This window comes from Elephas maximus, chromosome 12 (genome assembly GCF_024166365.1).
Source record: "Elephas maximus indicus isolate mEleMax1 chromosome 12, mEleMax1 primary haplotype, whole genome shotgun sequence".
Taxonomy (NCBI): Eukaryota; Metazoa; Chordata; class Mammalia; order Proboscidea; family Elephantidae; genus Elephas; species Elephas maximus.
The window spans coordinates 44,909,407-44,921,558 of record NC_064830.1 but is presented as its reverse complement, the minus strand read 5'-3'; the positions used below and the strand labels follow the sequence as shown (position 1 = coordinate 44,921,558).

At 54.0% G+C, this 12,152-nt stretch overlaps 1 protein-coding gene across 1 annotated transcript in view; it reads right to left on the bottom strand.

Annotated features, from left to right (window-relative positions):
• Positions 1-2,474, bottom strand: part of KCNK3 (potassium two pore domain channel subfamily K member 3) — a 44,845-nt gene extending 42,371 nt beyond the window's left edge. Inside the window, exon 1 of the mRNA XM_049903166.1 lies at positions 2,000-2,474. Coding sequence (XP_049759123.1) covers positions 2,000-2,282 — 283 coding nt within the window. The 5' untranslated portion in view covers positions 2,283-2,474. The remainder of the gene's footprint in view (positions 1-1,999) is intronic.
• Between the last annotated feature and the right edge of the window lie 9,678 nt (positions 2,475-12,152).

Below are 12,152 nucleotides of genomic sequence, written 5' to 3'. Positions count from 1 at the left end.
AAGGGGGTTGGTATGGTTAGAGCTGTACTTTGGGGTGATTCTTTCTGGCAGCATCCTCCAAGGCAGCTGGCCCCTCGAGGGAGTGAGGCTGAAGGCAAAGAGGTCAGTTGGGAGGTTACTGTGGAGCTGGGGACCATGGAACTGAGAAGGATGGGGGGGGCGGGGCACAAGCAAGGACTTGATGTTTGGAAAGAGGGAGAGGGAAGGTCTGAGGATGTTCAATCTGATTATCCAACAGCTGAGCATGTAGCAGGAGGGAGGAGAGAGAAGAGGAGACCCCAGATCACACACCTGGTCTGGTCCTTCTCAGGGAAGCAGGCACCGTTTGGGCAGGCCTAAGTCTGATCATGTCCCTTAAACCCACAGGGTCAGCACGACCCAGAGGTGCCTCCAGAAACCACATAGCATAGTTGCCCCTGGTCCCAAGAGAGCAGCGAAGCCTCAGGACAAAGTCCTTCACTGGATACACTGCAGGGACAGTGTCCAGTCCTACCTTTTCCCCCCTCCACTCCTGTTGACTCCCAGGAAAACACTGCCATCTTGTCATGGGCCACGCCAAGTGGCAGTGAGCCTCTGGGAGCTTAGCCAAGGCAAGGAGGGGGACCAGGAGAGGAGGTGGAGGAAACAGCTCCTGGAGGCATCCCGATGGGCTTTTTGTGGAAAGGTGGGCTTCCAGTCCCAGAATCCAAGCATGTGAGGGCTGGGAGGAGCCCTTGAGATCATTTCAGTCAACCTCTTGTTTGGAGGTGAGGCTTGAGATGGAGGCTGGGGAAGAGACTGGCCCAAGGTGGTGTAGCAGAGCCAGTGAAGGAGCGGGCTGGAATCATGGGGTCTTGTTGCATTAGCATGAGAGGCAGAGAAGGGGAAGATGTTTCACCCTGTCTGAACACCTTTGAATAGCACACTTGAAACAGAACCCCCACCTGCACTCTAGAAGGGGGCAGAGGGGCCTCACCTTGTAGGGGAGAGGAGGGCTGCAGGAATGTATCTCGGTGAACCAGAGTGGGGGCACCTCCCTCTGGCCCTAAGCTACCTCCCTTCTTCAGGGTCCCTCTGACTACCTCTCAGGATGGAGGATCCAGCAACGGGCCCCATGGAGATTTCTGTCCTGGACATATGCACATGTGCATGTCTGCACATTCCATATGTGTGCCAGGTGTGTCTGTGTGAGTGCTCTGTGTACACACGTGTGCCTGTGCCTATGTTGGGAGAGAACCTGGGTGCATATGTGGCTTCCTACGCTATGGTCTGCCCTGGCTCTGGAGAGAGAACTGGGCCATTCCTGTGAGGTGACTGTTTTGCTAGGACAGCCGAGAAGAAGGCCGATAAGGCTGGATTCTGGCTTCCAGCGCCAGCTCTGCTACCCTAAGGAAATGACAGGCACTGGCTGGCAGTGCCGAACTCCTGGCACTGGAGACACATACACACAGACACAGACAGACAGACAGACACACCCGGCGGCACTCATAGCTGCAGTTATAGGTTGTTTCAGGTACCCAGAGTGGCCAGGAGTGCTGCGGAGCAGCGCGTACCGGCACCCACATGCAAACCTAGAGTCCCAGGGAGTGTATACACGCCGGGCTGGAAAGTCCACCCGCAGGGACACAGAGGAGCCGCGCTGCTCCTCGCCGGCTCACACTCAGCGCCCAGCCCCAGGGCCTTCCCGGCCACACCCCTCCTCCCCGAGCCTCCGCCGGTCGTTCCTGCCCCTCTCACACACTTCAGAGTCCCCGGGGGCCTCGCGCAGCCCGGCAGAGACAAGTTAGGACTGGCCCGGCTGAAGAGTCAGGTCCGGAGCCAGGAATCGACGCCTTCCGGAGCGCTGTACCCGCGGAGCAGACACACTAGGCTGAACTCGGGTTTCCTGGGAACGCAGGGCTCGGCGCCTGGCCTCTCCTGAGGGCAAAACCCCCAACCCCAGCCGGATCCGGAATAACCCAAGACCTGACACTCAGCTCCTGGGTCCCCGCCCCCCGCCCCCCGCCAGGCGAGTAGTTACCGATGGTGGTGATCACGGTGATGGCGAAGTAGAAGGAGCCGGCGAAGCGCCACTGCAAGCCGGCCTTGTGCGGCTTGAGGCGCAGCACGACGCCCTCGAGCTCCTCGTAGCCGCCCTGGCTGAGGTTGTAGCGCGCCCGCAGCTCCTGCTGCCGCCGCTCCAGCAGCCGCCGCTCGGTGATCTCGGGCTCCGACTCGAGTGCGTCGAAGACCGCGGCGCCCACCAGCAGGTAGGTGAAGGTGCACACGATGAGCGCCAGCGTGCGCACGTTCTGCCGCTTCATCGTCCCGCCCCGGCCGCCGCCGGCCTCCCAGCGCCCCCGGCCCCGGCCGCCGCTGCTGCTACCCGGGAAGCGGCCTGGGGCATGGCTGCGCTCGCCGCTCCCCGCGCCGGGCACCCGCTCCGCGCCCCGAGGCCGCAGCTGCAGCCAACGCCAACGCCAACGCCAACGCCGCTGCCGCCGCGGCCGCGGAGCTGTCCCTTCAGCACCACCCACCGCCCTCCTCCGCCCGGCCCCGCTCCCGCCCCCTGCGCCCCCCCCACCCCCACCGCCCCAGTCCACCGCCTCCTCCCGCCAGCCCTCCCGCCCAGCCAAATAAGGACTGGGGAGACGCGCCGAGGGAGGGAGGAGGGAGGGGGCTGGCAGAGGGGGAGGGAGGGGGTGAGCAGGAGAGCCACGGCGGGACCCGGCAGGACAGAGAGAGAGAGAGGGAGGGACGACGGAGAGAGAGGGAACGGACTAGACAGAGAAACGCGTGTAACTACAGAGGGAGAAAGGGGCGGCGAAGAGCTAAGGAAGGGAGACCCAGGGGGCGGGGAGGGGGACAGAGAGGAGCTAAACCAAAGGTAGACTAATAAAAAAAAGAAGAAGAGGAGAGCAGAAAAATACAGAGAGAGGCAGAGAGTGAAAGATGGAAACAGAAAGAGCGACAGACAGGCAGACCTGGCTAACTAGAGATAAAATGATGACAGAAAACCAAGAGAGCAAAAAGGAACAGGCAGAGCGGAGCCTCCACTCCCATCCCTCAACAAAATCGCAGCATGTTGTAGCTGGAAGGGACCGTGGTCCTTGGCTGTCCTGCTCCTTATTATACAGATGAGGAAACTGAGGCACAAAGAGGTCAAATGATGTGCAAGGACCCACAGCAAGTGAGTGGCAGCCCTGGGACTCAGCCAAGCTTTCCCACCTCCCAGACCAGCACTCCCTCTGCTGCACCAGGCTGCTGGCTGTCTTAGAAGCAGGCAGGGCACAGCTGTGGAGCTGGGCACACATAAGCTGGCACCCAAAGGAAAGCTCTGCTCTCGGGAAACATGTCCCTGCTCAGGTTAGCGCAATTCCTGGAACTTGTAGAACGTGCACAGGCTGGTAGCCTAGGCTGGTAGCACATAGTCCCAGGGACTCCTCTGCTGCCCAGGAGACTTGCAGTCTGTGCCAACATTCATGGCCGCTGCTCTGCACCAGGGGCTGCTGGAGATGACACCAGACAGGACCCTCAGGCCTCCCAGCAGATCTGCCAGAATAGGGCAGGGGGCGGGGCCCAGATCAGGAGGCTACTGACAGGGCTGAAGGAACTAGAGTCTTCCCTGTGCCTCAGTTTCTTAATTTGCCAGCAAAGTGGCAGTAGTGGTGAGGAGGAGTGGGCAGTGGGACCTCAGGGAAGGCATCGCTGCCCTCCTTCAAGCTTCATTTCCTTATCTCCTTGATAAGGGGCTATTGCAGATGATCCCACAGGCTTGCTCAGCTCCAAACAACTCCAGACTTGGATGGGCTGAGTGAGCAGAATGATTGGAATGCAAATTCCAGTGCCAAGGAGGGTCAAAAAGCCCTTCATGGGACCCTGGCATGGGCCATGCAGAGAGTCATGAGGGAGGCCCCAAGTCCCCTGGCCAAGGGCAAGCTCAGGAGGCAGCCAGCCAGATGCAGGAGCACCATCTGCCCACAAGCTGGCTGACTTGTCACTGCTAGATGAACATTACACTGCTTCTCCAATAGTGCCACAGAAACACTACCAACCCAGTCATTTCTTCAGTCATCCACTCGACAAGTATTTATCAAGCACCTGCTGTATGTCAAGCTAAACACTTCATTATCTCTGTTGCTGTTACCAGGTGCTGTGGATTATCTCTAGTCCTTACCTAAACACAAAAGAGTTATTCCCACCTTACGGAGCAAGAAACTGAGTGCAGATTCACCCAAGGCCATTCAGCTGGGAAGAGGCTTCAGATCTGTCTGAGCCCAAGCCATTGCTCTTCTTCATAATGACTCCTTGAGCCTCAATTTTTCTCATCTGTAAAATGGGATTGGTAATTATGCTAGTTCCGCTCCCCTCTTGAACAGGTTGTTGTAAGGGATCAAAGGAGACCATAGGTGTGCATATCAGACAATATGAAGCTCTATAATGTTTTCTGCTCCCCAGGACTCAGGTCTCTGGAGCAGAGCCTGATGGGAAGGCCCTGAACTCATGGCCTCTTATTCTTCCCCCTCACCCTTCCTCCCCTCTCCAAGATCTTTGATTCTTTGCAGATGTGAACTTTCTAGTCTTGCCCTCTGGCCATGAACCCAACCTGTTTCAGGCTTTCCCCTTGGCACCTTCTGGCTGCCTGGAAGAAAAGCACTGACATTCCTGGCTTCCCAGGGATGAGGGTATGAGCAGGATTCTGGGCATTTCTGTCCTACTGGCTCATGACCACAACCACCCCAGAAGCCAGTCCCCCCAAAGCCTGTCTAGATGAGCAAGTGGCTCAGTAGACCTGGTTTTCACTGTGAAAAAGTGGTGCATCTGGGGTCTGCTCGCTTCTGGCTGCCAGGCCAGACTGCTGTGCAGAGAAAAGGTGACATTATGAGTGAAAGAGCTTTGGAAAAGGGAAAAAGCTCTCTTTAGGGACAGAGCATTTATTATTAATTGTGATGAGGCTTGTTCTCACAGTACTTCAGAACTGGAAGGACCTTTAGAGAGCGTCTAATCCAACCCTCTCATGTTACAGATGAGGACACTGAGGCCCAGAGAGGAGGAAGGGGGTGGCACAAGGTCACACTGTGAGGGAGGGGCGGCCGTGACGCATGCCCATGGTTGGGGGCTTTCCTGGCAGCATCCAGTGGGTGTCAAAGAGCCCCTGGAGCCCAGGAAGAGGGCAAACTGGGTCTCCTTCCTGCCCCTTCTGCCTCCTTTCCCTTGTGGAGGGGGCATTGGGTGGGTGAGAACCCATACTGGTCCCAGTCAAGGTTTCTGAGCAGCCACTGGGACTTGAGGCAGGCATCTCATCCTCCCACACTCCACCTGGGTGGAATTCTGCCAAAAGCCTAGCAGCCTGTCCCACTCCCTTCCTTGTAGGACCCCTATGCCCAGGGCTTAAATGTCAGAAAATACCTCTATCAGTTTTGTCTAAAGCAAATGATAAAGCTGCTCAGCTGTGGCTTCTCCCATGTACTTCTGTATTTTTCAGTCCATTGGCGACTCCAGTGGAGGCACTTTGGGACAACTAGAGAGGGTTCAGGGGTAGGCAAGACACTTTTACATCCCTCAGGTCATGAAGCTGGTCATACCTCTGTGTGCTGGTTTCTGAAATTCTGTCCTGTATGGCAGCACAGGATGGGAGCCAGGAGTCCTGGCCAGAGCCCTGTTTCTGCCACAGCCTTGCTGTGGGACTCTGGGCTGGTCACTCCTCTCTCTGGGCCTCCGTTTCCACATCCATAAATGGAGGGCTTTGGACCAGGAAATGTCCAAGGTTTGTACTCTCCCATGGCCTTTCTGCTTGGCTTATGCCTCTGTTTCCCCAGTTCTCCTAAGAATCAGGTGAAAAGAGGGTCTGATTGCTGCTTTTAAGACTAATTTGTGAAGAAAGGGACACAGTTAGAACAAATGGTACAGAATTTCATTATCATTAACTCCTCTGTTGTCAGGCAATTCTGACTCATTGGCGCCCCTAGAGGACATGGTAGAACTGCCCCATACGGTTTCCAAGGCTATAATCTTTAGGGAAGCAGACTGTCACATCTTTCTCCCTCTGAGTGGCTGGTGGGTTCGAACCACCACACTTACTTTCAGTTAGCAGCCGAGTGCTTAACCACTGCACCACTAGAGATCTTCTATTTATCATTAAAGCCCATTGCCATTGAGTCCGTTCCGACTCACAGTGACCCTATAGGACAGAGTAGAACTGTCCCATAGGGTTTCTAAGGAGCGGCTGGTGGATTTGAACTGTTGATCTTTTGGTTAGCAGCTAAACTCTTAACCACTGTGCCACCAGAGCTCCATATTACTATGCACCAAACGGTATACATGTTATTTTTCAGCTTATCTTCCTTTTAGACGATCCCAGTACTTTCACACTTCCCTCCTGGCTCATGTGGCTCCCTGAAGCTGAGATGCTGCTACCTCCTCACCTCTCCCATCTTCTGTCTGTCAAACTTCTATTCAGGTTTCAAGACCCAGCTCAAAGGCCACTCCCTCCATGAAGCATTCCTCAGTTGCCTCTAAGCAGACCCGCTGCCCCCTTTGTGCTTCTACAGCACCCTGTCTAAGCTTCATTTCAGGGTGTGTTTCCTCCTGCCTAGGCTCTTTAACAGTTGTCTTCCCCATGGCTCAGTGACATCTCCAGGGCCGGGACCCCTGCTCACTCATGCAAGTCTTCCCACAGTGGTCAGCATAGTGCTTTGCACGTCGGAGTTGCTCAACATGTTTCCTGAGTGACTGGAGGGCATCCTCACATACTCAGCACACACGTGAAGACTTGGAAACATTCTATACCTGCTGAGTTAGAGACCAGCAATGTCAGTGGCAGAGGGACACAGATGACAGAGTGTGAAGGCAGGCAGAGAAAGGCCCTGTGTCAGATCCTAATCTGCTTTGACTCTGTAGCAGATACTTCTAAGGCTGGAGCAAGGCCTGCCTGGCTTAGGGGAAGAGGGGGAAGATGGGGACGGGCCATGTCCCAAGGCCTGAGGAAGTGCAATGCAGAGAGATCTGGAGCCTAGTTTCAGGGCTGCCTCCAGCTAGTTGGGTGGACTTGGGAGAGTCAGACGGCATCTCTGAGCCGTAGTTTCCTTTTCTACAAGATGAAAGGGTTGAGTATCTGGAAAGACACCTTCCTGCTCTTTCATTCTGTGATGTCAATGAGAGAGCTGACCCTTTGACTCAATTGCTAATTCTCCAAGGGCTAAGAAATGTGCTGTGAAGGATGAGGGGCCCAGGAACCTCTCTCTCTGCTGCTCTCCACCCCCCTTCATTGGCCAGCTTGACTGGAGAATGGGGAAAGGGTCGAAGTAGGAAGCCAAAGAGCTGATCTGAGTCAGACAAGCCAGAGTTCAAATCCAGACTCCATGAAATTCTGATCCATCAAGCCTAGATAAAACCATAAGCCCCTGGAAGGCAGGCATAGGGCCTTATTCATCTTTGTACCCACGGTAGCAGGCACAGCGCCTGGCACAGAGAAGGTGCTTTATAAACACTCCTCCATCTGTTCCAGTAGGTCTGGCTGGGTTAGATGGATTGGCAGGGCCTGGAGCCCATGGTTTGCTGTAGGAAGACGTGTCCTGTAACACCGCCATCTCAACACCAAGGGAGCGGAAGGCCTGAGAAGGGAAGGAGCACGATGAGCCCAGGAGAAACAAGGGGCGGGGAAGTGACTGGCACAGGTTGAGCAGGTTTAGGGTGCTTTTTTTTAGTGTCTCTCCATGTGGAGAGAAGTCAGGGATTAGTCTGGCTTTATGGAGTATAACAGTCCCAGTGCAGCCAGCTTGCATTCGTCAAGAGGCTTTATTTGTTTAACATCTCAAGCCCAAATCAAACACAAACGGCAACTGTTAACAAAGAGAGAGGCTCTGTGAGCTGCTGGGGAAGGGTACCGGGCTGGGAGACTGGACACCTGGCTCTGCTTAGTCCTGCACACATGGGCTGTGTGATCTTGGGGAAGCACTGTCTCTCTCTAGGCTGTGGAGCTCCCACCTCTAAAATGAGGGCTCGATCTTAAAGGCCTGTAAGTCCAGCCCCAGATTGGGATGTGGACTTGGGTCTCCTAACAAAGTAAGAGTGAGAAACACCCCCAGCCCTGTCTTCCTGGTATTGCTGTGGGGGTCAGACTTGCTCCTGCTCACAGGGGCCATTTGTTAGCATGAGCCTTCATCCCGACCCCAACGTCTCCGTCTGTCACATTTGATCCTGTCCTCTAGAGACAGCCTCCTTGGTCACTGCCATCTCTCTGAGTCTTAAGGCCATGCTGTGATGAATGTCCTCGTATGTGTGTCCTTAAGGACCAAGGTGTATTTCCACTGAGTCTCTGGGTGGCATGAACCTGGGCGGGTAAGTGCTGGGCTACTAACTGGAATGCTGGTGATTCAAATTCACCCAGAGGCACCTTGGAAGAAAGGCCTAGCAATCTGCTTCTGAAAAGGTCACAGCCGTGAAAACCCTGTGGAGCACAGCATGCTCTGAACACATGGGGTTGCCCTGAGTCAGAACCTACTTGACGGCCACTGGTAAATATTTTCTCTAAGGCCTATACCCCGAAGTGGTCATAGTGCTTATGCTCGCTCCACATCACTAAGTGCTGCTGGGTAGTCCTTAGCACGGCTGTACTGTTTCCACTCTCCCCAGAAGTGCACAAGAGGGCCTGCTTCGTCCCTACTGATGCTGGCATTATCCATGGTTTTGATTTTGCCATTTGTATGGCTCCCTACTTCCTACTCATCCCTGCCCTCTTCTCTCCCTTTTTCTTCCCCCTTCAACACCTCTTCCTCGCATGCACTCGTGGACAGGGCCAGTGGACAGATCGAGAAGCTAGCAATTTCTGAGGCAGCCTGCAGGGGATGAGGGAGGGAGGCCTGAGAGAAAACCAGCAGCCGTTTTCCAGCCTGGGAACTCGTGTGTGCACGTGTGCGTGTGTGTGTGTGTGTAGGAGGCTACGAGCCTGAGAGTTCGGGCTTTGGTCTCGGTCTCCTCTTCTGCCCTTTCTCCCTCTCGGCCTTTCTTATTTCTCCTCCACTCTCATTCTTCTCTGTATTCAGCCAAAGATCACAGAATAACCAAAGCAGGAAGAAGCCTTAAACCATCCAGTGCCGATGAGGAAACTGAGGCCCAGCCAGGGGAGTGAGCATCTCAAGGTCTCACAGCTTGCTGGCTCATAGCTGGGGCTTGAACCCAGCTATCCTGACTTCCTGTGGCTACAAGCTAAGACCCCTAAACTCATCCCCTTCCCATTCCACTGCACAGGCCCTGGGGTGGCCATAGCCTGCCTGTGTTCCCTGACAAACATGCTGCTGCTGAGAAAGTAAGCCCAGCAATCCCAACAACATCATCGGAAATCTCGAAATCCTTCTTTGCCTCCTTATGGCTTCTGAGAAGCAAGCAGAGGCAGCCTGTTCTCAGCACCAAACACAATAATTATAATAGCAATCGCAATGATTAATCAGCCAGAGAGTATTGAGTGGTGCCTGCGAGCATGCACAGCAGTGTGTGTGTGTGTGTGTGTGTGTGTGTGTGTGTGCAGGGGCAAGGGGAAGAGGTAGAGGAGATGACTCTTTATTACCCATGAGCAGGTTGTGGATGGGCATCTACCTTTCAGGGGAGGGGGTTGCTGCCATGGCACTTGGTGGGTAGTGGCATGTTCTGGCCAGGGCTCCTGTTGTTTCTGTGGGGGGAGGAATCCTGACCCCTGTGGTCTCAGCTGTTGGGCTCCTGACTGTGCTGGGAGAAAGGAATTGACAAACAGAAGCAGGTTCCGGGCTCATCAAACAGATGAATGAGAGACCTCACCAAGCATGATGTACATGGCACAAGTGAGGGGACTTGGGATGTTCAGCCTGGAGAAAAGACACAGGGGACACGGGAGCTGTCAAGTAGAGGAGGGATTACCTCTGCTCTGTGTGGCCCAGGAGTGGCCAGTGATCTGCAGGGAGAGCTACAGTGAAAGAGCTTTCAGCTCAACTAAGATGGAGCATTTCCCACGCCCCTGAAGAAAGAATGGGTTTCTCAGAACGGTAATGAGCTCCTGGTCACTGGAGGTGCACAAGCGCAGCCTGGTCGGTCCTTTGGGTTAAGGCCATCTTGGAAGGAATCTAGGACGTAGGAGTCCCTGGATGGTGCAAGCGGTTAAGTGCTCGACTACTAGCCAAAAGGTTGATGGTTTGAACCCTCCCAAAGGCACCTCGGAAGTCAGGCCTGGCGATCTGCTTCTGAAAGGTCACAGCCTTGAAAACTCTATGGAGCAGTTCTACTCTGTACACCTGGGGTTGCCATGCATTGGAATCAACTTTATGGCAACTAACAACAACAACAACAAGGAGTTAGTATAGTGCCTGACACATAGTAGGTCTGCAGGATGCCTTTTGATTTGATTGCTGAGTGTATTACATTTGGGGCTGGACTTAGATGCCCTTTGTGGTTCAGTTGGACCCAGTTTAACATTTGTGGAGCAGCCTGTCTCTTCCAGGCTTTTTGCCGCTCCACCTGAAATGCTGTAACTCCCTGACTCCAGGAAGGGCCGCACCTGGAGTTCTTGATTCTCCACAGCATTGCTTCCTCCCAGCCCCCTTCCTACATTCCCCTCACCCCTAGACTCACCCACACGCACAGGTCTAACCGGCACAGGTTGGGGTAAGGACCTGGAAGCCCTAGGACTACAGCAAGGGAAATGGGCCTCCGGCAGGCTAATTACTGGGAGCTGATTCTATTAAACAGATAGCTCGCTCTAGGCAAAGCAATTACATCTAATCAGCCCCTTGCAGCGGTCCAAAGGGACAGTCGTTTGAGCCAGACACATGCGCGAGTAGCCACATCAAAGCAGCCAGAGGCTCAGGCCTGGGCTGGCTGGGCTGAAGCCAGGGGCTGGTTAGAAAGGGACCCACCGCCCCCTTCCCCAGGCTCACAGATCTCAGGTGGCGGAGGGGCTGCGGCATTGTAGAAATGGTGCTCGACAGGGAATCAAAGACCTGAGTGCAGGCTTGGCCCCACAACCACAGAGCTGGAGCCAAATTTCCCTAGGAAGAGCAGTTCTCTAACCTGAGCCTCGGTTTTGCTATCTGTCACATAAGTGGGACGGACTAGAGATGACCCATTCCAAGCTGGAAATTCTAGCCCATTGATTTTGAATCCTAGGCCAGGCTAACATGAGCTGACCAGCAAGAGAAGAACCTGTTTGAAATCCCCAAACATGGAAATATATGCTACAGGATCTAATTATTCAGACTATGGTTTTTTAAAAATAACTGAAGTCACATCATTTTTTTTTTTTTTTTTAATATGGATGCCCTCCTGGTATTCACTGTTTTCCTCTGGAAATTTTATGAAACATGTGTTCCAAAACACCCAGCTGTAATTTTTTGGACCATGATTTAGCAGCTTTTGAGTCCCAGCATCTTTTGGGAAGTTGGGTAGTGTAATGGTATGAAGAGATGGGGGGAGTGGGTGTTCCCGGAAACGAGGGGTTGATAAGTAAGATGGAGACAATAAGACACTGGGTCACAGCTGTGACCATGGCATCTGAGATAGCATTTTCCTTCTCCAGAGGAAAAGGTAACTCCCTGAAGGAGTTTTGGACCCTGTCAGGATGCTAAGGAAGGAAGGTCTTAAATGTAGGTCCCTCCTGGTGCTTAGATTCTAGGACTCTGAGCTGGTACTGAGCAACTGGTATGGCCCAGAGTCACCGGACAGGCATCCCTGTGGAGTGGACTAGAAGGAAGACTTCCTTTTAATTTTAGCCAAACTCTTCACTGACCAGCTGTGAGACCTTGGGTGGGCCCCTCTCTGAGCCTCAGTTTCCTCCTCTGCAACACGGGAAAATGGGGAGCACAATCTGCCACATAGCCTACCTCACGCAATGGCTGGGAGACTCCAATTGAGACAATAAATGTGACACTGTAAGATTTTATTCTATTCAAAGGTGGGGATGCTATTAGCAGCTGGAACCCAGGTTCCCCTCTCCCACCCAGCACTTCTCTCTGCTTTGGTTTGCATGATTATAGCTTTGAGAGCAGGTGTCCTCGCTGGAGCAGACCCAGGGGGCCACTCGACTGTGCCTGCCAGCCCTTCCTGGTCTGAGTGACCTCAGACATGTAATTAGACCAAAGCCTTGGTTGGTCCTCAAAGAGGTGCCCTGGCGCTAATCGGCAACAAGTGGCCTTGCCAGATCGTGCATAGCCTTTGGGCACTTATGAGGG